Source organism: Diorhabda sublineata, chromosome 6 (assembly GCF_026230105.1).
Source record: "Diorhabda sublineata isolate icDioSubl1.1 chromosome 6, icDioSubl1.1, whole genome shotgun sequence".
NCBI lineage: Eukaryota > Metazoa > Arthropoda > Insecta > Coleoptera > Chrysomelidae > Diorhabda > Diorhabda sublineata.
The window spans coordinates 29761625-29789409 of NC_079479.1; the positions used below are offsets into that span (position 1 = coordinate 29761625).

The 27785-nt window shown below is 31.7% G+C and overlaps 2 protein-coding genes across 3 annotated transcripts in view; one reads left to right on the forward strand and one right to left on the reverse strand.

Annotated features, from left to right (window-relative positions):
- LOC130446041 (uncharacterized) overlaps positions 1 to 17273 on the forward strand; it is a 127876-nt gene extending 110603 nt beyond the window's left edge. For both annotated transcript variants that reach the window (XM_056782032.1, XM_056782031.1), the window contains 4 exons: positions 14537 to 14638; positions 15244 to 15473; positions 15939 to 16171; positions 16788 to 17273. In XM_056782032.1, coding sequence (XP_056638010.1) covers positions 14537 to 14638; positions 15244 to 15473; positions 15939 to 16171; positions 16788 to 17106 — 884 coding nt within the window. In that variant the 3' untranslated portion in view covers positions 17107 to 17273. The remainder of the gene's footprint in view (positions 1 to 14536; positions 14639 to 15243; positions 15474 to 15938; positions 16172 to 16787) is intronic.
- The window catches only part of LOC130446042 (RWD domain-containing protein 2A), a 118228-nt gene extending 99605 nt beyond the window's left edge, over positions 1 to 18623 (reverse strand). The window contains exon 1 of the mRNA XM_056782033.1: positions 18499 to 18623. The gene's annotated coding sequence lies outside the window, so the exon portion shown is untranslated. The remainder of the gene's footprint in view (positions 1 to 18498) is intronic.
- Between the last annotated feature and the right edge of the window lie 9162 nt (positions 18624 to 27785).

Genomic DNA, 27785 nt, shown 5'->3' on the forward strand with positions numbered 1-27785 from the left:
TCCGGGTCCTATCGACGAGGTTCCGAGGTTCCTAGTACCTTCATGACCTATACGTGAACGTAGGTGTAAAATTATACTCGAGAATTTGATTTTCAAAAAGTGTCCTCAATTTTACGATGGAATAGTGTCAACGTGTATACGTGGGTGATAATAGTGTCAGATAAATTCCACTCTATCAACAGTAGAGTCAATAGTAAGAAAATTTTTTGGAAAAATTTATTATTTTTGTAGTAATAATCAATCTTTTAGTAAAATTTCGGTAAGAAGACCTTTGTCCAAACTTGAGTTGCAAAGAAAAATTGAACGAATAATGAATGAAAAACATTTTCTTAGAATTAGGTAGTAATAGCGGAAGTGATTGGGAAGAAGATAATTTGGAAGTCGATTTGGAATTCAAATGACGATAATAGCAGTAGGTTTGACGAAGATGAAACACCTTCGCACCATAATTTCTCGGGTCTATCTACACAAGGAATTTTAAAGCGTTGCACAAGAAACTGACAGTAATACGATAAAAGATGATCTTTTGTCTACGGTTCCTCGAAAGACGAGCATAATTACCCCAAATTCAACTAAACACACGAAAAAAAACGGTCATAAGTGGTCGGTTTGATTACCTAAAAGAACAGCTATTAAAAATATTACTAGTTTGATGACAAACAGTAGAGGGCGAGTTAAAGAGTGCATGAATGTTCAGGATCATTTCTTGCATTTCATTTCTAACATGGTGGATATACTCATAATATTCAAACACACCAATGAAGTAATTGAATTTTTTATGTTATGGTTTTTCAGACTCGTAAAATTTCCAACAGTATAGTAATTACGTGTATCAAACCAATATAGTTAAAAATAAACTAGGTTTATGAATCTAGATGGAAACGGGATTACCATAAGAATTTTTCTATAATTCTTCGTCGGTTAAATAATCCTGATACGATTTGTTCATTATATTGAGATTGTTAAATGTAAAAATAGTTTAAATAGGGACAAAAGGCACAAAATATCCCGCCGATTTAGTTTTTCTGTTGGATATTTTTTCACGGAGAAAAATTTAGTATAAATAGGTAGATCAAGTTAATGGGCTTCAGTTTACATTCATAATCTGTCTCTGAAGACGAAACGAGCGTCAGACAATGTAATTGTTAGTGTGGGTAGTGCAAACAATGTGTTCAGTATTATATTATTGAATAAATATTCTGAGAAAACTTTGGGAAAAACATATGTTAATAAATTTTGATTCTGGCCCAGTCAAGCCATCGTTGTCGACCATCAGCCTCTGACGTTCAGCTTTCAGCAGAACTTCTATAGTGACAAATGTAAGATCGTCATCTGTTCATATATATACAAGAAAAAAAATATTTGCCATGACTTATGCCCCAGCCCTTGTATAATGAGAGAAGTTCAGGTTATAAAATATTTTTTGTTGATTTGAGCCGTGATATCGGAATCGCTGACTACACGCTCGATTATACAATTTTTCCATTATCATAAAGTGTCCGAAAAAATATTTAGCGCGTTTCCATGAAAAGATTTATGAATCCTGAATGTAAGCTTCTTGTTGGACAAGAAGGGACCGTCAAGTCAGAGATTCCTGCGGTCAGGATTCCAGAATCCGTGCGAATCCTTCCTGAAAATCCTTCTAGTATGGATGTGTAAGCGAGAGAGATAAATGTTGGTAGTTGGCATCGCAGAAGGCGAGTGGGAATCATTTAGAAAATTGGCCAAGTCGGCAGATTTGTTACTCGATATCCTTATCCTTCGTCTTTGCTTGTCCTTATCCAACACGACGAAACGGTGAAACTCTACCAGTGCCGTTCTCCATGCTTAACTAAACACAAGTTGGGTTTTTTTTTAATAAATAATATTCCGGAAATAACTGAAGTACGATTTGTTTCTCAAGTGTTGTTCTGCTTCTAACTTCTTCTTCTTCAAGTACAATACACTTTGCAGCGTGTAGGTGCACGACTAAAAATTTTTTCCGCACTCTGCATACCCCACCAGTCTCTTGAATTCCGTAGCCAGGAATGTTATTTACGCCCTGGTCCTTTCCTTCCGTCGATTTTTCCCGTCATTAAGAGATTGAGAGTTAAATATCTCGGTCCTCGCAGGATGAGTCTCAAATAAGATACTTTTCGTTGTTTAATTACCGCAATCAGTTCTCTCTCCACATCCACTTTCTGATCGTCTTTTAATGTCAGCTGAAAAATTTGTTCTACGTATTTGTTAAATAGCATGGGTGAGAGAATGCATCCCTGACGGACTCCCCTAAGTATCTGAAGGTGTTCCGTAGTTAGAGAGTCGCTAGATCTCATTTTCGCTGTTTGATCTCCATACAGCTTTTGTATGATCCTGGTGTCTTTACTATTAATATTAACATACTTTACGATGTCAAACAGTAAGTCATGTCGAATGGAGTAAAACGCTTTTTAATAGTTTATGAAGCAAACGAAGACATATTTTCTATGATCATATCATTTTTCAATTTTCAACTGCATAAGAGATCGAGATAGATCGTCAAGACATCGCTGATACAATGATCATTATCCATCAAAGAGGTTACACTCATGGATTGTCTGCACAATTGATGATAAATTCCCTTGACCCTACTAGGAACCCAAAAAAAATGCTGTGAGCTAATCAAGAAAAAGAGACTGAGCTTGGTCAGAAAAATTTAGATTAGTAAAACTTGTACGGGATAGCAAGATTGCATATGATGCAGCTTCATTATACAGAACAGAGAAAAAAATGGAAAGAGCATTCTGTAAATTAGAAGCTGGATAAAAGTAAACCAAAAATATGGTACTTAGCCAAAATGTGGTCAACAGAAAAAATACATGGAGATTGAAGCGGAACAAGAGAGAGAAAATATAATAAAGTTTGTGAATGCTAATCTTGGGAGTTACACTAACAAATAAAAAATAGAACGAACTGAAAGAAATAAAAAACTAGCGAAAGGAAATAAAGCCGTGGAATTATTAGGCAAGTTAATAAGGTCACTGGAGTTATCTAGAATGAAAGTCAAAACACAAAGAGGAAGGCCCAAGAAAACATAGTTGGATACAATGTTCGAAAATTTTAGATAGATGGAACCGAATTCGATGGCAAAAGTTCAGAATCGCAATCTGTAGAGAAGAACTGTAAAAACAGATGATGTCCTATGAGAGAAGAAAAATACATCTGGGTTTTGAAGGATTGCTGTAAATATAAATACTTTATTAAATACAAATAACTCTAGATAAAAAACGTTTGAAACATGGAAACCCCGAAAGCATTTTGACTTGCCATGAGATGCTATGTGTAAGGAATTATACAATGAAATTCCGTAATCTGATAAAGCGGTCGTTTATTACTAAATATAAACTATCACAAATTGACAAAATTATAGCAGGAAATTCGAAAGAACTCTCCATCTTTACCGAATCGCTAAGCATAGCCAAAACTTGTCTCAGAATGTGTGCAAAATTTCGTTAGAACTTTCCAAATTTTGATTTATTTTATGTGTTTGTTGATTATGGCCAACTAAATCTTCAAGTAAATCTCTCGAAATTGGTAGTTATGCGCAAAAAAAACAAGTTTAAATATTATTAATTTGTAGAGATGATACATTAAAGCCCTCGAACAAACATTGATACTCTACACCAGCGTTTCAAGTGACAAACTCGAATGCGATAGCCCTCATTTGATGGAGTGTAGTCCGTTTCTAAAGTACACATGACTTCTTTCAAACAATTCATATAGTAAATCCGACGTTTCCGTTTAAATTATTATAAGGATATTTTCTTATTTCATTTGTTACTCTGCTCCTTCGACTTTATATAGCTGCTTCAAAGTCTTTCAGAGATGTTTTTTAGCTCTCCTCTTATAAAAAGACTGGATTCCTTAATTGATCTCTTGTATATTTCTCTTTAATCTCAAGCTATTATTATTTCCATTGTGTCCTCTGATGTATTTAGAATAATTTCGAGAAAATATTGCTGATTCAATCGTCATTGTCGACTAAATGTGAATTTTATCTCGAGGCAATCGTCTATTAAGATGTTGAAAGAGAAGAAAATATTTTATTATTTATACGCCTATGAAGAAGCAAAACTTATGGATATTCGGGATGAATATTGAAAAAAACTTTGATGAATAAGTTTTTTTTGTTTCTTCATGATAGCAAAGATATTTATAAATTAAAACAGTAAGTATAAGTAATGAAACGCAAATCACAATATCCTGAACAAAAATATACTCAAATAAAGTAGAATTGATCTCTTAAGACGACGGTCGCATTCGAAACCATAGCGGAATCGTTCATGGTACATACATGGAGGTGCTTGTTGGCGATATCGAAACTGAAACGTGAGAAAAGTGAACAGAAACTGAGACAGTGTCAGACCAAAAATCAACCTATGTAGCCTTTTTGTAAAAAATGCCGATACCATACGATGCGTACAATGCTTCCAACGTTGGGCGCTGTTATGATTGTACGCATTGTGTGGTCGTAATACGCATGTTTTGCGTCCAACGTTGGCCAACATTGGAAAGAAGTTGAAAGCAAAACTTGTGGTACAACTACACACACTTCTTTTCCTCTTGCGCGTCATTGCTACGTGTTTTGTATGAAAAACCGAAGTATCATCCAGTTTATTTTGAAAGAATTTATTTCTTTTGTATGCTATTCATCAGTTTTTTTGTCAGGTAAGTTTGGGAAAGGTCCCAGCCTATCCGATGTTTAACCAACGTTAGACGCATCGTGTAGTACTGGCTTAAACGCTACGTTCAATGCGACAAATATGTCGTGTAACTTTATCGATTTGGTGGCAAATCCAAATATCAGTCGAGTCAGCTGATTTATTCGGCACAATTGTAAAACTAAATTTTTGTATTCCTTGGTGATTCTAACGTGATTTTACTTTCCACCATTGACATTATTTTTAATTTTAGAAGCTTGATACTTATCAGCCAAACAGAAGATAAAAGATATAGTTTTGATCACTAACAAACTTTATGCAATGACAAGAGCCTTTCATAATGTACAGCAACGTGCAAGGATCAACATTTACAATATTTTGATCTTGCAGAAAATTGCATAAAAGTGGTTCAAAGCTGTTTTTACTCTATGTCAAACGGCCTTTATTCAACAATAGTTGAAACGTGTTGTGTAGATTTTGAATTCGGTCACATCCTTGTCGCCATTAATTGAGTTGAAAAACAGTACAAATTCGTTTAGGCCGATAGTATATTAGAGTTGCATGAAATAGCTGAAAAGTCTCTCATCAATTGATTGAAATTAGTACATTAGTTAGACGGAACAACGCAAATTCATTTGAGTATTATTTCTTTCCAATTTTAAGGATCCTGGTCTCTGTACTAAACATAAAAAGTTTTCTTTGCCATTCAACTATCAAAGATATTTATATTATCTACTTATATTTAAAAAAATCTTTTGATGAAATGCATTCAATCGAAAATTATGAATAGAACAGTAATTATGTCATTGAATGCATGTAGATTGTGAATATACTATATGATACCTTCTACTTGTCTAAACTCTTTGAGTATGCAATGTATTCTCAGAAGAACTTCCTATCGTTTCTGAATCTCGTGTCTTGGAGGTCATCATTTCGACTTTTCTGGGTTTAATGTGTCCTGTGTCTTCCTTTCTTCGGAACACTTCCATGCACTCTACTAGGTTTACATTTTTATTGGCTTTGTGCCCAAGGGGATCCACTAACCTTCAGTCTCGTCATGAATCAGCAGTCCCTTTAACAGATAGTTCCTCTTCATTTTTACTTTTCATATTTGTTAGTGGTCAAGGTGTAGCTTTTCGTAATAGAAGCCAAACAAGAATGTCACAAAGAAATACTTAAGTCACATTTGTGTATGTTATACAAGTCTAGATAAAATACAAAGGTTTTAGAATAATCTATTATGAAATGTGATCAAGGTTTCTTAGTAATTTCGAAGCAGAGATCATTGAGAAGTTTGCAGAGGATCATAAGTATGGACTGTTACATTATCGGTTTGTCGAATAATGGGGTTTGAATATCAAGTTAGAGAGGATAAAACACTTTGGTCGGTGTTACCATTAGTGATAGTAGTATAGTTAGCGTCTACGAAGAAATTAATGTAGTTGATTGGTTTTTTTATAGAAAGATTTTAGATAAAATGTACATTCATTTACTTATTTATTTGTTCTGAAACATTACACAACTGTTCGTTGAAAATAAATAAAAAATAATGTATATTTCAATTTGTAAAGAATCATTTTTCTTTGAAATTCGTATTTCAATTTCAAATTTGAATTTCATATTTCTATACTCATTTTAAAAATGATTTATCTTCTAATCCATCGAATATATACAAGAGACTTTAGCGTTTGGTAATTTTCGATCTAGTCATTTTATTGGAATTTTTACCTTCTGTTTATTCTTTGGTTCCGTCGCTGTACAAGACGTCGGTAGTGCAGCAATAGAGAATCCATTACGTAACGTAACCTTAAAATGTGGCTGTTCGAAAATACACCGATATGGGGCTGATTCCGGTGATTCCAACAAATGGCCTTCTTAGCTTCAGTTTCGTTTTTCTTACTACTACGGAATCGATTACGAGGTGTTTTAAAATTTAATCCTTTCAGATCTTTTTTTTTCTTCAATTTTCTAACGAATTTGTAATCTTTTAAAATATATATGAGCTAAATTTTTGTAGTTTTCCAAGGAGAATCATCTGAATAAATGCTAAAAAATTTCGAATTTCTAGGGTATGTTCGTGATGTCTTACTTTTCATGTTTTGATAAATTTTTATTATAAAAAAAGTGGGTTGCGGAATAGACTTTTAAGAAAAATACACGAAATATATGCTGAATTCGTCGAAGATTAAAACTAAGAGATGAGTTACTTTTCGATCATAATTTTTTTGGTGGCTTAGGTACTGATTGCTTAATGACGAACAGGACAAACAAAATATTCTTCGTAAGCTTCATAAAGAACATGAGATGTCTTTAGTACGTATTTTACTTACCAAAATTTAATAAATCGACCACATATATAACAGAATGCATTAGCAACATTCACGCAACGACTTTTTAAGTTTTTATAGACTTGTACAAAACAGCTGCTGGTTTTTTATTACTTAAGTGCCATCTAGCGACACTATTTGAACGTAATAACACCACTCTGAAAGTGTGGTATTTTGGATCTATTAAGGTTAATTAAAATTAAAAAAAAATTTAAAAAATGAGTATATTATCAGTATAATTATCATAAAAGCAAACTTTATACCGAAAACTTTATTTTCTCTTAATTTTCGTGCATAATTAACCCGAAAATCATGAAATAAACTTCATAGAAAGAGCGATTTTTTTTTAGTATAACTTTTAAATGCATGTTTAACTTGTTTTTGATAAACGGATGAATATGATGTTGAATTTGATTGGTATTAAATAAATCGAAAAAATTTCCACATTACTACGAGTTGAACTTTTCAGTAATCAACTGAATAAACAGTATTTTTTATGTGAATAAAAAAATGTATGAATAAGCTGCTCGTAGCGCATATTTTGTTGGCTCGGTTGCTAAATTCCTCCGGGATACGTGCGAAAATCCTTTTTTTGTTGTTGTTGAGGCATTAAAGAATCTCGCAGGAAAAAGTAATCCACGTGTTTTTTAATCGCGTTTTTCGTGGTGTTTGCCGAATGTTTTAGGAATATATAAGAGTTTTCCTTCTATACAAACTGCATAAATTCTAGTAAGCTTTTTAACGGTGAGATTTTCAGATGTAAAATCATAATTGAATCACAGGAGGTGAAAATTTTTTGTATATTCTGAAAGTTTCTACGCAACTTTATCATGAAGTGAATTCATAGATTTCTCATACAAACAAAATAAATGATGTCAATAATCGTCGCGAAATCTCTTATACTCCTTCCCATCCAAGTAACACATCATGGAATACCAAACATTTTAGCCCATAATCACATGGACTAGTCGAACGATTCCACTAAAATACTTGAACACTTTGGAATACTCAAAACAATTCTTCTTTAAAGAAGATAGCTGTCAAAAACCGATAGATGTTCTCATTTGTCGTGAGAATACGTGTGACATAGACATTGATACAAGGTTTGCTACTCAAGTTTTCAGATAGACGAATACAAAATATATTTATAATATGGCTTTATTGTTTTTCAAAACATTATTCATTAATATATTGATATAATACATTTTTGTATGCGTTTGAACCAATTTTCGGACAATTTATTCCATTCAGATTGGGGTGTCTCCAAAACATGTGATTTGAACGCATCAACCGCTTATCAGGAGTAATTTCCCTCACAATTTATTATGGTCTGCTGGATTCAGAAGAAATCATTGAGCACTAAACAAGGACTGTACAGAGAATTACCAATCAATTCGATGTTTTGACTGACTAACAAATGTTGGTGTACCCAGTGGTGGCTCCAGATGGTGCTTCATCACCAAAAATCGAAACTGTTGGTTTAATTCCCGTCGAAATCATAGAAATCATCATAGAAAATCATCACACGAAAATGTTCGCTATTTAATTCCATTCTTGATGAATGTTTCAAGGATTTGTAAACAACTCAAATGAGTATGACGACACGTTCACGCTCACAATTAAAAATGTCAAAATTTATGATGGCAGTGTCAGATTTGACATATTCACAACAGTGTTGCCATGTCTCAAAACCTAAGTAGCAACCCTCGTAGACCTTTACTAAACAACTACACAGAAAGTAGAGACAAACTTTTATGTCATCATCAAGAGATCAAAATCAAGACATCAAAGAAAATGCGAGGAACGAGAAACGATAAACTTCTATATAATATATACCAACCTTCCACTGATGTTTATACCAAAATATATATACCGAAATATTTCAATATTTCGTTGAAATATAGAAATTCGTTATAAAATACAATGAAGTAACCATTGATACCAAAAAATACAAAGATACATTACAAAAACGTGAAAAACCAGCCAAGCAAACCTAATATGAATCCCATATAACAAATGTTGTTCCTTCATACTGATTCAAGCTGTACAGTTTCATTATCTCAAGGACAACCCAGGAACAACATCTATCTGACTAGCTAAAATGCAAAGTAATAAATATGATTTCACTATGATCACCCTAGACCATTAGAACAAGTCTTTAGAACTTATACAATACTTATACTGTAATTATTCTTATATAGATCGTAACCAACTAGAATCTGATTTGATGGATAGATGCTTTGAACTCTTTCATGGATTTCTAATGTAATTGTTTGATTTCTTTTTTAAGCTGTAAAGACTTGTACGCAGGACTCCGAAAGAGCCAGACATTCAACACAAAGTAAAACTATCACATCAATTTTGTTTGTCTCTTACCAAACTTCTCCGAGGATGGAGATAGTTGGCTGAACCATGGATCGAGCATGGTATCGAGCTTTATGCTACCTCTGCAAAAAAAGTTGCTGCGAAATTATCATTATCATTCTATTAAAATTTTTTTTCTATCATGATTTTCACATACTACAATTAACACAATGAGAAATTCGGAACCCATAGAAAAACCGTTTCGTTGGTGATATTTACACTGAACACAATGTTTATGCTACCAGTACACCAAAACTCACAAATACACTATTCGACGATCGTTTCGATGACCAAGCTATCATCTTCAGAAACTGTTAACTTGAACATTCTATAGTTATCATCATAACTTTCATTTTATCTCTTTTTTAGTAGAAAAAAAATGTAATAAAAGTAAATTTTGTGGTATTCTCAGAAAGACGATTCAATTCACAAAGAAAATTTCCTTATTCGAATTCGCTGACCGACTCATTGCTACAAATGTACCATTTACGTTTCCAATAGAGCGAGTGAGTTTGAAATATTTGAATTCATTCATAAATATCCTAGATAGGCGTTCAGTTTTCCAGTGGAAATGTATATACAATATGAATGTAATTCGGAATAAATTCAATAATATAATTTTTTCAAATGCTTGTCAGATGTCTCAATTTATTTATATACGACGTCATTCATGGATTCATAAAATTACAATTGTCATTTTTATGATGGTTATTTATAATATCAACTTAGCCAAATGCTCTTGTTTTAATAACCCTACGCTGCGATAAAACCACAAATCGAAGCGCACAAGTCAATAGCGGCTATCACCAAATGATCCACAACCGAGAAAAGCTCTCAACAAGTCGATGGTGAAAACGATGCTTCTTCAACTGCCATGGGTTGTCCATAAGATGCAAGTTCCAATTGAACAAATCGTTAATGAAGAGTTATCTCGTGAATCAGTGCAAACAAAGTTAACTCAGTAATCGCAAACAACGCCTGCTGTAGGCAGAAACATTACAGTCGTCCTGAGATCGTCATCTGAGACTTATTTATATTCCCCAAAATAGAAAACCTCATAGAAAAAGTGCATTTTGGATCGATTGAAGACATCTAACGATCTGAGACTAGGGCGCTGTCAGAGGTTTCAGAAAAAAATTGCTACAACACCAGGAAACACCGCTGGAATTTATTATCGTGGAAAAGAATGAAGTTGGGGAAGCTTATATCACCGAGTAATTCATTTAGAAATAATTTTTATAACATCGGTGCTCTTGAAACTACCACGATCTGTTATTCGTTATCTGTCTCTCAGTGATAATGGACCTATCGTAATAGAGTCTAAAATTGTCATTTTAGAGCACCTTCTGTGGCTTGTACTTGTAGTACTGTGTATAGGTATAAGTAAGACCGAACTTGTTGGTCAGTTTCTGGTGGATGACGTTATATACTTGAATATGCCGGTGCAGATAGTCAGAATTAGATAACACACTACCAGCAGCTGTTATATATTGAATGGTCTCTGATGTTTGTTGAGACTTTCGGCATTTATCGTATTGATGTATTAATAACTTGATCCTAGATAGCCATCATGAAGCTTTCGGCGTCTAGAAAGTACCCTCTTTTAGTTCCTTTTTCACTTCAGTCTTTTGGTGTATTGATACTGGAGTCTAGCTTTTGCCTGCTTGTGGTCCAACAACCTATGTTGAAATCCAGGTATTTCTAGAGTTCCCCGTTTTCAATTGCCTGTATGATATCTCCGTTGAGGTGTGCTTAGACAATCCAAGGTCCATATATATATATATATATATATATATATATATATATATATATATATATATATATATATATATATATATATATATATATCATTGGAGAATCTATATGTTATATCGAGAAGGTGATTGATGTGACGCTTGTTATCTGCGTATAGCTTCATGTCATCCATGTAGAGAAGATGGGAAATGGTACAGTTGGTGTATAAGCTTCGTATCATTGAGCGTGGTGAGAATCACCCTACGAATGGGTATGATGAATGATTTATCATCATTATTATTAGTATTAGTTACTTGTAAGACTACGTATATGATAAACTTTATTCTCGAGTATTCGAAAATTTACTTAGGGAAAATGGCACGGTAGCTTCATTAGACATGGCGGCTTCGGGGCCTACACGAGTATGTAATTTAGAACTTTATAACAACATACTTTTTCTTGTTTGTACCATAGTTTTAAATCAGTTTTCTAAATGAGTTATAAAATAGCGTAGTTGATTTTGCAATAAAATTATGTTCGTTCCTCACAAAGTAATTTGTATATAGTCTAGATACACTTAAAAGCGTCCCTTTGGTATATTATCTAATTGTTTAAAGAAATAGTAGACTTATCTAAATTGCGCGCTTAGTTTTATTAAATAGACAGAATAAACAAAATCGGTACAAACTGCTCTCAACGAACGAATAAAATGTTGAATTCAAACATGAAACGACTCTTTTTCTTTGTGATAAAGGAGATAAGGAAATTACTTGTTTTTTTTGTTCTGCTATTAACAGAAAAACCGACAAAAGTAATAAAATCACCGATAGTAAAGCTATCTGTCTCTCTTGATTCTGACAGGCTCTATTTGCAGGCTTCCGCAGGATAGCCATAGGTAACGATTGGATCAATGTTTAAAAAAAAAAGGATTTACAGTAAAGATTGGAATTATATCAATAAAGGATCGTTTAATTTTGTCAAGTTAGTTAATATTTTAGTTTATTTGCAAACAATAATCTAATGGAAAGTACTAGGATGGACCAATAAGTTATTTTTGAAATAAAATACAGATTTTTGTATAAAAATTATTTTATTTTCCGACGTCATCTCATTCAATTCTTCTATTCTTTCCAACAAGTGAAATTAATCGATATTAACAAAACAGGTTTGTTAAATGATTTCATCTTTGGAGTAAAATCCGGACACTATAGCGGAGCAATTCGTAGACTAATTCATGGAAACTACAAATATATGCATTTCTGCAATGCCCTTTTTCATTGGCAAATGCGGCTTTTCATCTTCAATTCTTCATCAATTCTCCCGGATAAGTTAACCTTATATCTGCCTTTGATTCTTTCACAATGTTAACGATAGACATTATTGATCATCTCACCATGACTTCATCCGATTTACACACATAGCTTGGCCTTTTTTTGACGCCGATTTACTCGTAGAAACCCTTTTTTTAATTCTTAAGCTTGTAAACGTCGCGGTTGCGTTTGTAGTCGATTCTAAGCAATGGCTCCACACATCTTGCGGAAAGTTTTCTGATCTCGAAGTGATTATTCCAAATTCGTAGCATTGAACCATATAAGATGCCTATGGCCTCCATTTTCTTTCACACTTTTTATTTCTGATCTCAATTACACCATATCGTGGAATTTCCAAACTGTTTTGGGTTTAAAGACGTCAAAAAGGTTGTTCAAAACGTTCGGTAAAGTTCCTGTAGTATCTAATAAGCTCCCTCTTGGTTTGAATGATGGATTATTCTAAAACAATAAAGTTTAATGAGCATACGAAGGGAAGTTCTTGTAGTATGCTGTCAGTAGCTGTTGAAGACTAAAAACCATTGCTCTAAATATATAGAATCTTGATAATCGGTTGAATTGAATGTTTTTGAAACAGTAGTAAACAAGAATTTCTGCTCGTGGTCACTTCTTTGTAAAAAGTCCTCTTTTGTTTGAAGCATGAACTATGATTTTATGATCTAGTGTATTATTTAACAGCTTATAAATTAAATACATAGAAGTATTGGTGCTGTTATGTTAAAACGTGTCCCAAAATTATAAACGAAACAAAACTACATTCTAAAATACTAGAGAAAGCCAGTAATCAAAATAACGATTGAAAAGTTGGATTTAAACCAGACCGAAAAGGGTAAAGCAGCTTCAGGTTCGGACCCAAAATAATCAACAACGTGGCATCAAATGGATGCCAGATTTCCTGGTCTCAACATCAATTATATGCCATAGTCTAGGATATGCTCTAGATACAACCCACAGATATCTGAACTACGAATTTGTGTTTCAATTACATACAAGCTTAACTGGTGAAGTCTAAGATTACGCAAGCAATTAAGACCCCATTTTAATCCAGTATGATGACGAAAATAATGGAGAAGAACTAATAAATGATACTATTGTCAATAGTAGATATCTTTTTCACATTTTTCTTGGAAAAACTTGAAATGTGGCTGCAACAGTTGAAGCTATCGTTATAGAATACTGAGTAGTGATTACAAGCAAAAATGCTTGTTTTCAAGTATAGAATAACATGTTGTTTCTTCCAGAAAATAGGTCGATCCTCTCGATTCCATATATTCAATGCTATATCCTTTAGTTTGTTTACATTTTAAATGAAATTAATTGACAGTAGTAGTGTTATGTTTTGAAAAATTGGTATGGATTCAAAGAGTCATATTGACCCAACCTCGTACTAAACAATGAAAGAAACAGTGTGCTAATCAACTCACTTTCGTAAAGGTCGTCCCAAACCGATGCTGTGCCAGAAAACATCGATGCTGTGAGTAAACTGATATTGCAAGATCGTCATATAACATACCGGGATATTGAGGCATATATCCAAATCCAACGAAAGTTTTCCAAAGCAAATGGTCGCTCGTTTTTTCGGAATAACTTGACATGTCGCCACCGTTCCATTAAAGAAACATCGAACTATCAATTCAGAATGGTACACCAGCATTTGTTTGCCAGAAGTGTTCGACAAATATGAGGGGAACCAATAACAGAAGACAATGAGAGATCTTACACATCTGTTCAAACAAAAACGTTTTTGACTATCAAAATATCTAATTGATAGGTACAGTCCTTGTTTGGTACCCAATGATTTCTTTTTGTTCTCGCAGATCATAAATTAATTGCGAGGTCAATGTTCTCCTACACCTGAAGAAGCGGTTGTTGCGTTCAAATCACATATTTTGGACGTACCTCAATCGGAATGGAAAAAATGCTTCGATAACTGGTTCAAACGCATGCAAAAGTGCATTGATCTTGGAAAATACTTAAAAAAAACAATAAAGCCATATTCAATTATAAATATTTGTTTTTATTGGTCTCTATCAAAACTTAAATAGCAACCGGCGTACTAAGGGTTTTGACAACCTCCATGATTAACTATAGTATTATTTTTTAGGTTCTAAGAAAATCATAGGCTCTTATCCTAACTATATAACAAAAATTCCAATGGGAAATATGGATCGTGTCTACATAGAACATCCGAATAGTTCAACTGAAGGTAAAATGCATATAGTTAAATCAGCAATTTGATATTCAATATAATCTATTCATATTCAAATATCCACCACGAATATGTCTAATCCAAACACATAAAATACCTTTCTATTGATCTGATCATGTGAAACAAATTCCGAGAATTAGTCAGTTGATTATTTGCTATATAACCAAAGATAGTGGCATGCAATGTATATTATCCAAAATAGCAGCATATAAAAGATATAATTTTATTATTAATATTACAAAAAAGTTACTCTTGATAAATTCGGAAAGCTTTATACGAGAAACTTACTTTTAAGGAAGCAAAAATCGGAAATATCTGGTAGTCCGTAAATTTATTAAACATTCTCGTATCTTATCTATTAATAAAGAATTCCTGGAATTCATCTTCAAAGAATGATAAAGAATTATTAGTTGAATTAAATGAGAAAAAAACATAAACAAATATTTGCTGGTTCATTTCGTTATTGAAGTAATCAAATTTGCAATTGAATTGAAGATTGAAGATTTTTAGAGAACAAATAACGGGTTTAGGAAAGAAATAGTGATAAGAACACCATATTGAACCAAATTAATAAGATATACTAGGTATATTTCAATTTTCAGACAGTACCCATATTGGAAGATTTATGGTTTGCAACAAGAACAAATTGGAGTTTTTGCCAGTGCCATTTTTAACGAAAGGATCACATTTTTTGACATCTTTCGAAATAAAATCACAAAATACTTGGTGTCTGTTATTTGTAGATTTCAATTTTGATATTAATATTATCTGTGGTGGAGAGAATGGAATATTCAAGCAACAACAAACGATTAAAAACAAGTCTCCTATAATGGTACGTTAGAATCATAATAATTTCATTTTCCTTACAAGTTGAACTTAATTATATCTTATCATTAGTTTTGGAAAAAAAATTCAAAATTCTATTCTCACTGTTTACAGCTTCAAAAAAAATTGACAAATATAAGGAAAATATTTGATATTTGTTTAGTTTTTAAGGTCGAAGGATATTCTGTTCATTCATTTATTTTATCTCATTTTTACTTCTAAATCACTCATGGAGTTTTCAAAGTATAAACATTGGCAACATTCACCGATTTTAGTACTTTTTTCAGCTAGAAACATAATTTAATTTATTTAAGATATTCACAAAATTTATATCACTAAAACTGTTATACTAGCAGACTAACAAGCAAGAACAGTTTGAAACTTGTCACTACTTATTTCAACGCATGAGAGTATATAATATACAAGTCAAAATACACTCACTGCATTTTTTGTCACACCTTGTATTTTTTAGGCTTACATCACCACAATACGAAATATTCCAATGCTGATAACTATTCACGGAGGTAATGACAAGAAAACTGTCATTTGGATTTTAAACAAAGGAAAATTCGAAATTTCTCAAACATATCGAGAAGGAGAAGCAATAGATGTATCTGCAATTGCTATGGAAAACGAAACGTTCTTGGCTATCGCTTATAAACATGTGCCTAACACCAAGTATTTTGGAAGAGTAGTCATTAGAAGGTAATTTATAATAAAGAGTGGGGCAGAGCAACTTATTTTGTCTTCTTTCGAAAAAAAAAAAACTGGGAATGCTCTTAATCTTTACGCTGCTTTGAATACCATACCACACAACCAGCTTCCCTTCTGGAGTTTTCATCAGCTCATTTCCCTATATCAATTGCAACAACCAAGTCATATGTAATAAGGTCTTAGACTACAACTAATTTGTTCAGTAGAAAGACTAGTTGTTATCATTACTGTTTGTAGAAGTCCAGGTATTTTTTTGTTTCTCTTTTTTTTATATCACCAAGTTTCTAAGGTTGTATATCCAAAAAATTTATGAGATGTTAATACATAGTTTTACATAAAAATTTGAACTCAGTAATAGACTTTTTTTGTAAACTTTTTCTGAATCAAAAAAAAACAAAATAAATGAAAAATCATCATGGCATACCTATAGTTAGATATCAAATATTATACCAATAAGAGAGATAAAATAAAAAATTTCTGTAATGTATAAGAAATTATAACTAATTGTTTATCTAATTGGTTGTTTATCTTAGTGGTTTGATGATGACACAGTACCTTATTTTTATTATTTCATATTGATTTTACTAATGTCAAACATCTTTTTTAGAATCAAGAATTTGTCTAAATCATTACAAATATTCCAAACAATTGACATTTCAACTCCAACCAAGGTTGAATTGGCTTTACTTCCTTCAAAAGAAATCGCTCTATATATTATCACTGAAAATCCATCAGAACCTTTGACATCATATATTTACAAAGGAGTACAAGGTTTTTTGAAGAAAATTGAACGACCAACTCTTCCAAAAGTTTCAGATTTGAACAGTTTTTCTTTTGATAATCACCATTTTGTTGTATTGAAGAATGATAAAGAAGTGAAGGTGTTACAAGCAGTATTTAAAGGATTTAAATTTGATTATTTGTGAGTTTGTTCTTGCAATTTTAAACTAATATTTTGTACATGAAAAAATAAAAAAATAATTTTGTTATTGTTATTATATATTTAGTTGTTAAATGTTATTTAATTGTTATAATTGTCATAGCATATTTGTCCATTAAATATCAATTTTTTTAATATAAAGATTTTTTTTAATTCCTACAGTATTATTTCACATATCCTGTACCATGAGAATATTGTGGATTTATCAAACTTTGCCTCAAAATGAAGTAAAGTATAAAATTCAACAAGCACAATTTTTTGAGATTCTAAAGATCTCAAAAATGTTTTTCCCTCATAACCAAAAAACAAAAAATGAAAGGAATAAATGTTGTGATGGAATCTATGGCTAATTTTATTTGAGTTCGATACTGACCTTCTCTGAATGGATACAGCTGAAAAAACTTTGATTTTGACAGAAATAATTATATTTTTTTAAAATTAGAACCAATTATATCCTTTCATAAATACATGCAGAAAAAAAAGGATAACATGATCCTTTAATATGAATCTTAGAATATGAAAATATCACTCACGAGTATAAATATATCTTTCAAGTTTATCCATTAAACTTGATAGGTATGTAGATAATTTCAAACCAATTTTTCTTTTAGGCAAAAAAAATTAAATTATACCAAGAACAGAGGAAGTAGTGAATGATCATCAGTAATATAGCTATAGAGCTAAAGTAAATAGATCCAATAATTAATCCCACAAATTCTACTGGAAGAATAAGACTCTACTCATGACACAGCAAACATTGTACTTTCTAGGCCCTCTACTCATATATTCCCAGATTGTTTGTCGCCTCTATATAAGTCTATTACATATTCTAAGTCAATTATAAATCCTTAAGAAAAGTCTGGACACATGGTTTTACTTCAATTATATTATTAACTTTGGTTTTTACTATCCCCCTTTATTATTTAATTATTGCTAAATTCCACCATCTAGCCATTTTTTATAAATTCTCATTCAAATCTATGTTCTTAATCATGAATTAATACATAATGAAATAATTTTAATTGTAGAGAGATTTGAAGCATATCGAATTATATCCTTGAATTTGATTTATTTAAATAATTACTTTGTATGATAAAATAAGAATAAGGACAACCGTTTATGATGAAATTAGAAAGTAAAATAAATAATATACATAGATATTCTATAAACTCTCTGAAAATGAAACTTATAAATTAATAATTTTTTCAAAATATTTTTCTATCTCCTAATAACGTAGAAAGCACATTAACTTTTCTATCTCCCTTTAAAGTAAAACAACACTCTCATTTTTACAATTATAAGTAATATTTAGCCCAATTACTTATATATAACTTGAATAACATATTTAAATCAAAACAGTTTGCTATTAAAAACTTACCCAAAATGTTTTCCAATCAAGTTGTAACGTATCACTAGTTTTCTAACACAAAAATCCCTTTTTAACAAAATATCAACACGAAAATCTGTTTACACTTTTACTTTTTAAGACAGCATACTGTATATTTCTTAGGTTATGTTGTTTACTTACTTGTCACGGACTCGACATAAGCGCCACATAGTTGTGGTAAAGTAAACCTCAATATACCGAATTTAGAATAAATATTAGTACCTGGATGACCGCGCTTTTAGTGTTTTTTAGTGTTTCAGAATTTATATTCAAATATGAATTACATACTAATGACATATGAATTATATTTTTCAATCCGCCACTTTTACGAGGGCGGCTATTTAAGTTTTGTGATGGATGAATAAAAACAAAAATTCATAATTGAACATGGCTTTGTTATATTCTTCATTAAGATTAATACCCTTTTGCATGCGTTTGAACCAATCATCGCACGAAAATGATCGTGATTGAATTCGATTTTATGACCGAGATGAATGTTTCAAGTATCTGTAAACAACACAAATAGCACTCGTATGACAGCACATTCTGAGTACGTTCGTTATTAAACTTTATGATGCAATGTCAGATTTGACATATTCATATCAGTGTTACTATATCTCAAAAACTAATTATCAACCCTCGTACAGACTCGTACAGTTAATTGGTTAACAAATATTCTAACGCTATGGTACTAACCAAATTCAATGAAAATGTGTTGTACGAATACACTTCCAATAAATAATCGGAGGGGAGAGATTTATTTGGAATATGATTTAACTTCATTATTCAATCCAGTAAATCAGTTAAACAGTGAAATTTCACGTTTGTATATAATACAGAAGTGAAAGTTTCCAGCATAAATCGATAAATGTTGTTATATGTTCAATTAGCATCTGGTATAAACATCTAAAGTTGATCGGAAGTTTTGTACAACTTATGGTTCTAAGGAACTGAATTAAATTCACCCTAATGAAAGTTCCCCAGCAATAAATTCCGAACTCTTCATGATGATTTCGAAAAGTTTGAAGGTTGGAAAAATTACGTTAAAAGTCAAACATTAATATTTATATATGCGCTTAAATTGAATTTTGCGTTTGAATTGAATTTTTGGTAGACAACATTATTGCTGAAATAACAAATTTCATCCCAGAGATAACACGACTACAACTAAATCCTCCTTTAAATGGAAATATGATAAAGATGAAGAGCTTAACTAGCTAAATTCAGATCTGCTTCCTATTGTTTGCTATCACGTATATAATTTTTTTAATTTTTATTCCACATACCTCAAAATTCTGAATTTTTGATGTGATCCTAGTACTAACGCCAATTTGTTTAGTCTGCTCATCGAGATATTCGTAAAAACATTCTGAGGGTTTAGATGCAAAAACCCGCCTCAGTACATTTTAAGCATCTATTTTGGATTCAAATTTTTTCCACGCAGGAATTTCGCCATGCAACTGAATAAATATTAATCTGACGGTGCCAGGTTGGAAATAAGTGTTGCATCTAGTAGGAGCTCATAACCACAAAATAATTTAAGTAAAATTTTCATCTCTATTCTAAAGACCTAAAATTAAGACGATTTAAAAACATATATGAAAGGTCTAAGAAATAAGAAATTAAACATATTTTTATATTATTTTGAAGCTTATTAGCATTATAAAAATATTTTTTCCTTCGACCACTTATGAAAATGATAGATTGCACACTCATTTTTACCTAAGAAAGTAGCTTATTTCACACGTACTAAAAAATAACAAAACATACATGTATTTAAATGCTTCTTTTTCTTATGTTATATATGGTCTCGAACGATAGAGGGAGTATAATGGCCACACGTTTAGGCGTTCTTCTGCAACAATTTTGGTAGATGCAGGAGCAGAGCTTGCTGCATTAAAACGCCAGAATGGAAATCCTCTACCGTGGCTGAGCAGTACATATATGACTCTGCAACTAATAGATTAATGACTACTAATAAAATAATGAATGTCATAAGCAACACAAGCACACTAAACAAAGAAGTTGCACATAGAAACTTTGAATATAGTGTTGAGCAACATACTGATACTACACAACCTAAAAACAATGCAAGTTTGTGTACTTTAACTATACAAGAACAAGAGGCAATAAACACACATGTTAGGGATACCACCAAGCACGCAACATTACAAAATCCACTGTTATTTAGTAATTGTTATAATAATAACTTTACATTTAACTTTTATAAAGACTTAAACAAAAAATTAAACAAAATCATTAATAATTATTTAGTTCTTGTTAGATATCTAATATAGGTACAAAAAGTTTATTGTTCTATTGGTTTTTTTCTGTTCTTTAGTTATAGAATATTTCATAACCATTCATCTGTTAAAATACCTTTCAACACATGTGTTATTGTTTAATTGACTTTCTTATTTTAAAAATATGTTTGTTGAAGAGTTTTTGACGTGGCCGTGGGAAAATAGTGTACATAACTCGTTGAAAAGTGTATTTCGCACTCGTTACGTTTCAGCAAAACAGTAACTAGTACGAAATGTTTCACTTTTCAAACTGGTTATGTATTATATTATTCTGCTCTATGTAGAAGAATCGTGTAGGCCAGCGTAATTATTTCCTCTCAATACACTTTTTCTTTAATATGTGTGTATCTAAGGCAGGATTTTATCGTTAGATATTTCGATTAGAAATTTTGTTAGAGATTTGAAGACATGGAAATGAACTACTAATATAATACGCGACTTATGAAAAGAAAATATATGTTCATATTTTTGTCGACGTAGAGAACTGAAGTATTAATTTCTCGTGGCTTAATGGAAGTTATTTGGAAGCAAACAATTGCAGATACAAAAATAATGCGCTCTACAAATTGAGATAAAAATTTAATTTGTGACTTACAAGAATATCACCAAAACTATGAGAGATGTGCACCACATTATTCAAAAATAACATTTACCATCTCACAACAAGAAATAATTACTCTTAAATTTCTATAAAATGTTATTTCAAACGAATTAAACAGTAAAATCAAACTTAACCCCAGAGTTACAAATTTCAATTATACTTTTTCTCACAATAGAACGTAACTGCTTTCTGTGAGTAGAGAGACAGATACATGTTTACGTGAATACGTGAAAGCTGGGTATTATGAAGTTTTCCCGGTGGACCCGTCGAGAGATAACAATTTTCCACTGTACAATTTTCCTCAGTTTCTACGAGCTCCGTAAAATCTCCACACTCCAACTACCTTTTCAATGGTAGCTTCTAATTTGCAACACGAAAGTTGGGAGTTTTTGGAATTGTTCGTGTAATTCAAACTACTTCGTTTTATTTTCTTCCTACTTTTCGAAATGATTGGATTGATAGAAATATACGGGAACGTGCACTGCTGAAATTAAATCTAAATTATAGATATCATTCAAAAATTACCACGTTGTGATCTGATAATAGCTCCTAGAAAACGAAAATTTCATTGGAAACTCAAATTTTTTCGATTATAGCTGAAGATTCGTTGGTGTAAATGAATTCTGGTGAGTTCATTGAGGTTTTTCATAAAACTTATTTATATTTGTATAATCAACAAGAATTTTTATTCCCATTAAAGAAAGTCTGGCACTAACACCATCTACTGAAAATGTTCGCAAGAACGTACCTAACCCATCAATAGGGTAGATCGTGAGTTTTAATCAAACAATATCAAAAGTATTGAGGAATGTTGTTTGCATTGAGAAAGCAATACAGTGTTAACTCTTTCAATTGGTCAAATGTAAAAATGCGCTTTCTATTGTTACGAACTCGTCCACTGATATAGAACGTGAAGCCGGTTCTATACTATTATGTTAATCGATGCGCCTCTATATTTACCCATTTCAATTATCATTTTTATATATAATCAAACAATATTTTTATCAATATTTGAGTGAAAATAAGGTATTTCACAGTTTCTTTTCTTCCGAATGAGGTCTTTTATGTTTAAAATCACCATTTATTTAAAAAATTGGGAAATCAATCCAATTCTCTCGATTGCATAGGAAGTATCATTGTAGTTTTCATTGGACGATTGTTTCATATGAGCGTTATAGCATCAATGATAAAACTGGAAATGTGCCGAAAAGTAATCGTAGGAAATTTGAGAACATAATAAATCAAAAATAGGTGAATACTCCACAAATCGTAACATTATTCTTGTGTCAAATTATACCATATCAGCATCTAGCTCTCGTACATTTTTATCGTTTCCCATTCTGAACGTTTTGTGCTTTGTATGCGGAATAACTTTTCTTCAGGATCGATTCTATAACAACAATGTTGAATAATAATAAATTACCTTCGTCTGCTTGTTGTATCGATATACTCGGTAGAAAAAGTATGTTTTTTTTTCATCAATGTATTTGTTCCTTCTCGTGCAAAAATACATCGGAGTTAAAACATTTTTACGTCGATTTTCAATCAGGAAGGGTTGAAATTTGATATTTCATGATTCGGTTTGTATAATAACTGGGAAATTTGCTGTATTTCTATGGTTTTGTTGCCTATCGTAGCTTTTCCGTAATATAAATGAAGTTATTACAAATTTTTCCATTGTAATTATATAGGGTGAGTCATGAACTAGTAATGATTGTGCATTTTTTTCGCAACGTACAGTATTGAGCTTTCAACTAATTTTGAAAGTGGAGTAGGTAGATGCTCGGCGTTCCTAAGTGGATGGCTGTGCAATCACCTTTTAAAAATAGGAAAGGCGTGGATTAGGCAACCGGATTCAAATAGGTATGAATAAGGAAGAGAGCGTCAATATATTGAATCGTCTATAAGTAAGTCCTACTATGTCCTAGTCTGAGTAAATATCTAATAGGTCTCTCTTGTAGTTTTCGCCTAAATTGAGTGGCACAAACGAACTACAGTTTACCTAGTTTTCAAAAGTCTTGATTTTTCATCCTGTAAATTGAAATCTTCTATCATATGATCGAATCACTCGATCACACTTTGATACATAAAAAGAGCTGACTATATTTGAAAATATCCATTCTTGTTCGTAAAATATATAAAAAACAAATCGTCCAATTGAGGTTTTCACAGATTCCACTGGAAACCCAAATTAAAAACTTAAGTACTTACTCTTATTATACAAGTCCGCATATAATGGTTGAAATTCTTATTAGGTAAACCCTAATCCGTTCTAAAGAAATAATAACTGAATGAGGAAAATGCTTTAGAGCTTCTTTTTGTTGATGATAAATTGGTTTAGAAAACAAGGCAGTAACTTAATTTTTACAGTAAATTTCAATTAACGTCTTCTCGGAAAATTAGGAACAAAAAGAAATTACACCAGCAAAATATAATTTCACAAAGGCTAAGAGATTTTCTGCCAGATATATAGGGTATGATATTTCATTTTTTATTTTTATTATCGAAATAAAAATAATATTTGCATCATAATCACGAGACGTATTAACCAATTGAGAGTCATTCTTCTATAAGAAATTACAACACGTTAATTTCAGAAATGAAAACGACAAAGTTCATATCCAACCCGTCCTTTCAGAACTCCTTGGTCAATAATATCGTTCTGTTTTTACCATTACTAGTGTCAATTTAAAGAATCTATTACGTATGTCTTGTAGTTGGTTTTGTAAAGAAAAAAATTGACCTTATATTGTTATATTTGTTTCTTTTTTATGTTACAGATACAAGCAGTGCTACTCGAGACGCTTTAGTGAGACCGACTATCATAAAACATAAAGCTTGAATAACTCATTTCAAATTTAAAAGTTGCGATAAAAGCTAACAAAATGTTAAAATTGGTCATAAGGGAGAATGTAATAAATATTAAGACAATTTGTCTCAGCGATATATGTGAAAAAGACTTGAAAAAATGAGAAGAGAAACATTTAGGACGATCTCAAATAACAATATACATAAAGTATTCAAATTTTTTAAGTCATACAAGTGATTCTCAATGGACCAACGGCCATCAAAACTCTTTTTATTTTTTGATATCCACCTTATTTAAATATAAAATAAAATATGTGATCAAAATGAAACTTTTTGATGTTATTTTCGAAATGGTAAAGGCTACACTTTAAGAGATGGAAGCGATTCCTAAAGAACCGTTCCCGAAATACTTGTAGTCTTGGATTCAACGTTGGGATAAGTGCATTGCTAGCCAAGAGCAAAAAAGCTGTTTTGAAAATAGACGATCAATAAATTAATTTTTGGGTATCCGAGAAGTTGAAAATTCGTACTAATTTATTAAAAATGAATATCTAGTGATACTTATTGCGTTTTGTAGTAATAAAAAATTATTGTTCCTTTTCAGAAATTGCTGTTCGCGATTCGTTTTACTATCCACATTTGGATCATCGGAGTTTTATATTAGAATTCACACACGGTCAAAAAAGGGTGTTTGTAATTCATGTTATACTTCATATTCAAGGTGCGTCTAGCTGCAAACGGGCCAAAATTTTCTTTAGACTCACACACATACAGATGGGCCTCTGGCTTGCATTTATTGGATCCCTATCACAAAAGCGCCCACCAGCCATCCTTATAATAAAATATATAGTAATGCGGCCCAACGTTTATAGGCCCTCTCGGTCTCTTTACGAGTCTGTTTATTATTCTTCTCATTTTCGGTATGAATTTCTGTTCCGAGACAGCGGCGGCGAGTGGTGCATGATGTCGAAATTTGTTATTTATCCAATTTGTTTGTTTGTTAAAGAAATACTATAAATTTATCATTCAATGAGTACCCTATATTTTTTCATATCATTCAAGGCTTCAAGGCTCGCAATAAAAATTAGCAAAGTATTTGTAGTCCAATCAAATGAGCTCCAAATTATATCGCAACTCTGTACAGATCCATGAAGCTGTTTCATGATCTATCACTTATTTGTCATTAAAAAGTCCTTTTGTCTTTTCCGGAGATGAGTCATTAAAAAGTCCTTCTGTCTTTTCCATAGATAAAAGTCATTACAAAAACCTTTTTATTTATATTGTATTTGTCTATGATTGGACATGTTTTGGGTTGTGAGGGGAGGATACTTAAGACAGCGTTTCGATCTTAGCTTGATAATATGAAAGAGTCTTATTTTGAAATTTAATGGATGAATTATGGTTCATAACGATAATGATAAATCAACGTTATGTCTACTGTTCTTGCTGGGTAAATTGAAGTCGTCCAGCTCCTGGGAATGTACATTTTGTAAATAACCTGGAAGTTTTAAAATTCTTGTTGCTTATCTTGCAAACAACCTCCTTGTACCCATTTTTCCAGAACGATCTTCATTATCGCAAGTAATTTAAAACTAGATTTTTTTAAAAAAGCTTATGTGGGTGAAGTCGCTTATTATAAATATATCAGATGCAAAACTTATTGCTTAAACACTTCGAGCATAAATCCAATAGAGTAGTGATATGAGCCATCCAACTCAGAATCTAATCAGTGATTTTTCACTAATAAAATAACATTTCGCTCAAATATCCGTTTTTGAGAATTGTTATTAACCTAAAAATCACACGCTTTCTTTGCAATTATCCGCATATAAAAACCTAACGAGAAACAAAGCAACATAACCTAACTTTTTTATAGTAGTTAAAGAATCGAATCTTCTACACGATACGCGTTAACACAACAAAGTAATGCGAGTGAACGTCTAGTGATTTCAAATATCTGAACAGACTGAAGAACGATGTCAATTTTTGTGAGTGTAGCGGACACTTTATCGACGATATATCCCAAAGCATCGATGTTTATGACCGATAGCTCGATTCCTAATTAAGGGGTGCGCAAAAGCTTTTGATCAGTAGTGTGTACAACAAAGTAAAGGCAATATAACAAAGTAAATTCGGTGTCTTATTTTCTAAACTAAAGTACCACTTACATAAGAGATTTTTCATTCCAAGGCATTCCATCATTATTTGATAAGACATCTCATTGTTCTGATCTAGTCAATATTTTTATGCAACCAATCACTCAGTTATCAATAATCTGTTCAGGCTCTGTAATTTTGACTATTACTTTTAATTTATTATTATTGTTGTCAATTCTGTCGAATAATATCATTATTTATTACCATCATTTCATCTAAATTCTCTGTAGGTCGCTGTAGACGTGGTACAACTTCTAAAATCATAAACTATAATGTAACTAGTGATAAAATATGGATTCATGATTTTGCGGTTTCGAATTGATCCAGATAAAAGTCAACTTTGAATCACGATAACGATTTTTTACAAAACTATAATTTTGAGAAAACATTTTTCTTATCGTACAAAAAATACTAAGAATCACGTAATATGGCTCCGATCAACTTCTTTCTCATTTCTAAATTCAAATAATACACTGAATGGATCTGCTCTCAATCTATAGATAGAAAAGATGATTGACGAAGGTTTATGAAATCGTTTTCTGGATTTCGCTTTTTGTACTCAGAATATTAGTGATTTTTTGATAAAGTTGTATATTGATATGCGAGTGTAAAGTCTATAATTTTACTTATTTCTGCCTGTCAAATCAACTTATTTGTTTATACCTCAAATTATCTAGATTATTTCGTTTATTTCTATTAATTGTGACTGATAGATTTGAGAGAGTTTTAACTATTAGAGTTGTCAATAAAAAAGGTTCCCAAGAAGCTGCAGATGCTATGAACGCTTTCGGTTAGGTTATACTAGAGCTGAAACAAGAGGTTTTAAACTAGTAACGACAAACTTTTATGACTCAAGCTTAAAGAAGCTGGTACACTGCATGCAAGTATGTATTAATATAAACAGCGATCATGTCAAATAAAGAGGAAAGTCTAAGCATTCCAGACATCTATTATTCAACGTGATTTTTATTGTGAAAATGTGTTGGGACAAGCTTCGTAACTTCATTCTCTGCTACTGATTTATTAGGAAATATTGATATAAATCATTCCAATTTTCAAATGACACTAGAAACATTCGCTTGAGTTTACGTAGAACATTAAGGATTATTGCGTATTGTCTTAAATGATTTATTTGTATACAACGTTTGTGAGAAAACTAACAAATGATCTCCACTAAAATATAAGAAGTAGGTTTTATTTTCAATTAATGTCGAGCAATATAATCAGAAAACTCCTTAAGATTTCAATGTAGCTTATAAAAACGATCAGTTAAATTTGTTCCAACTTTCAATTTAGAATCTACTGTTCCACCACTGCCAAATCGACCAATATTTCACATAGAGCCATTACGTCAGGTCGTGAATTTAATTATTATATATTTGGAATTCATTCTAGGCCTAGGTACACCTT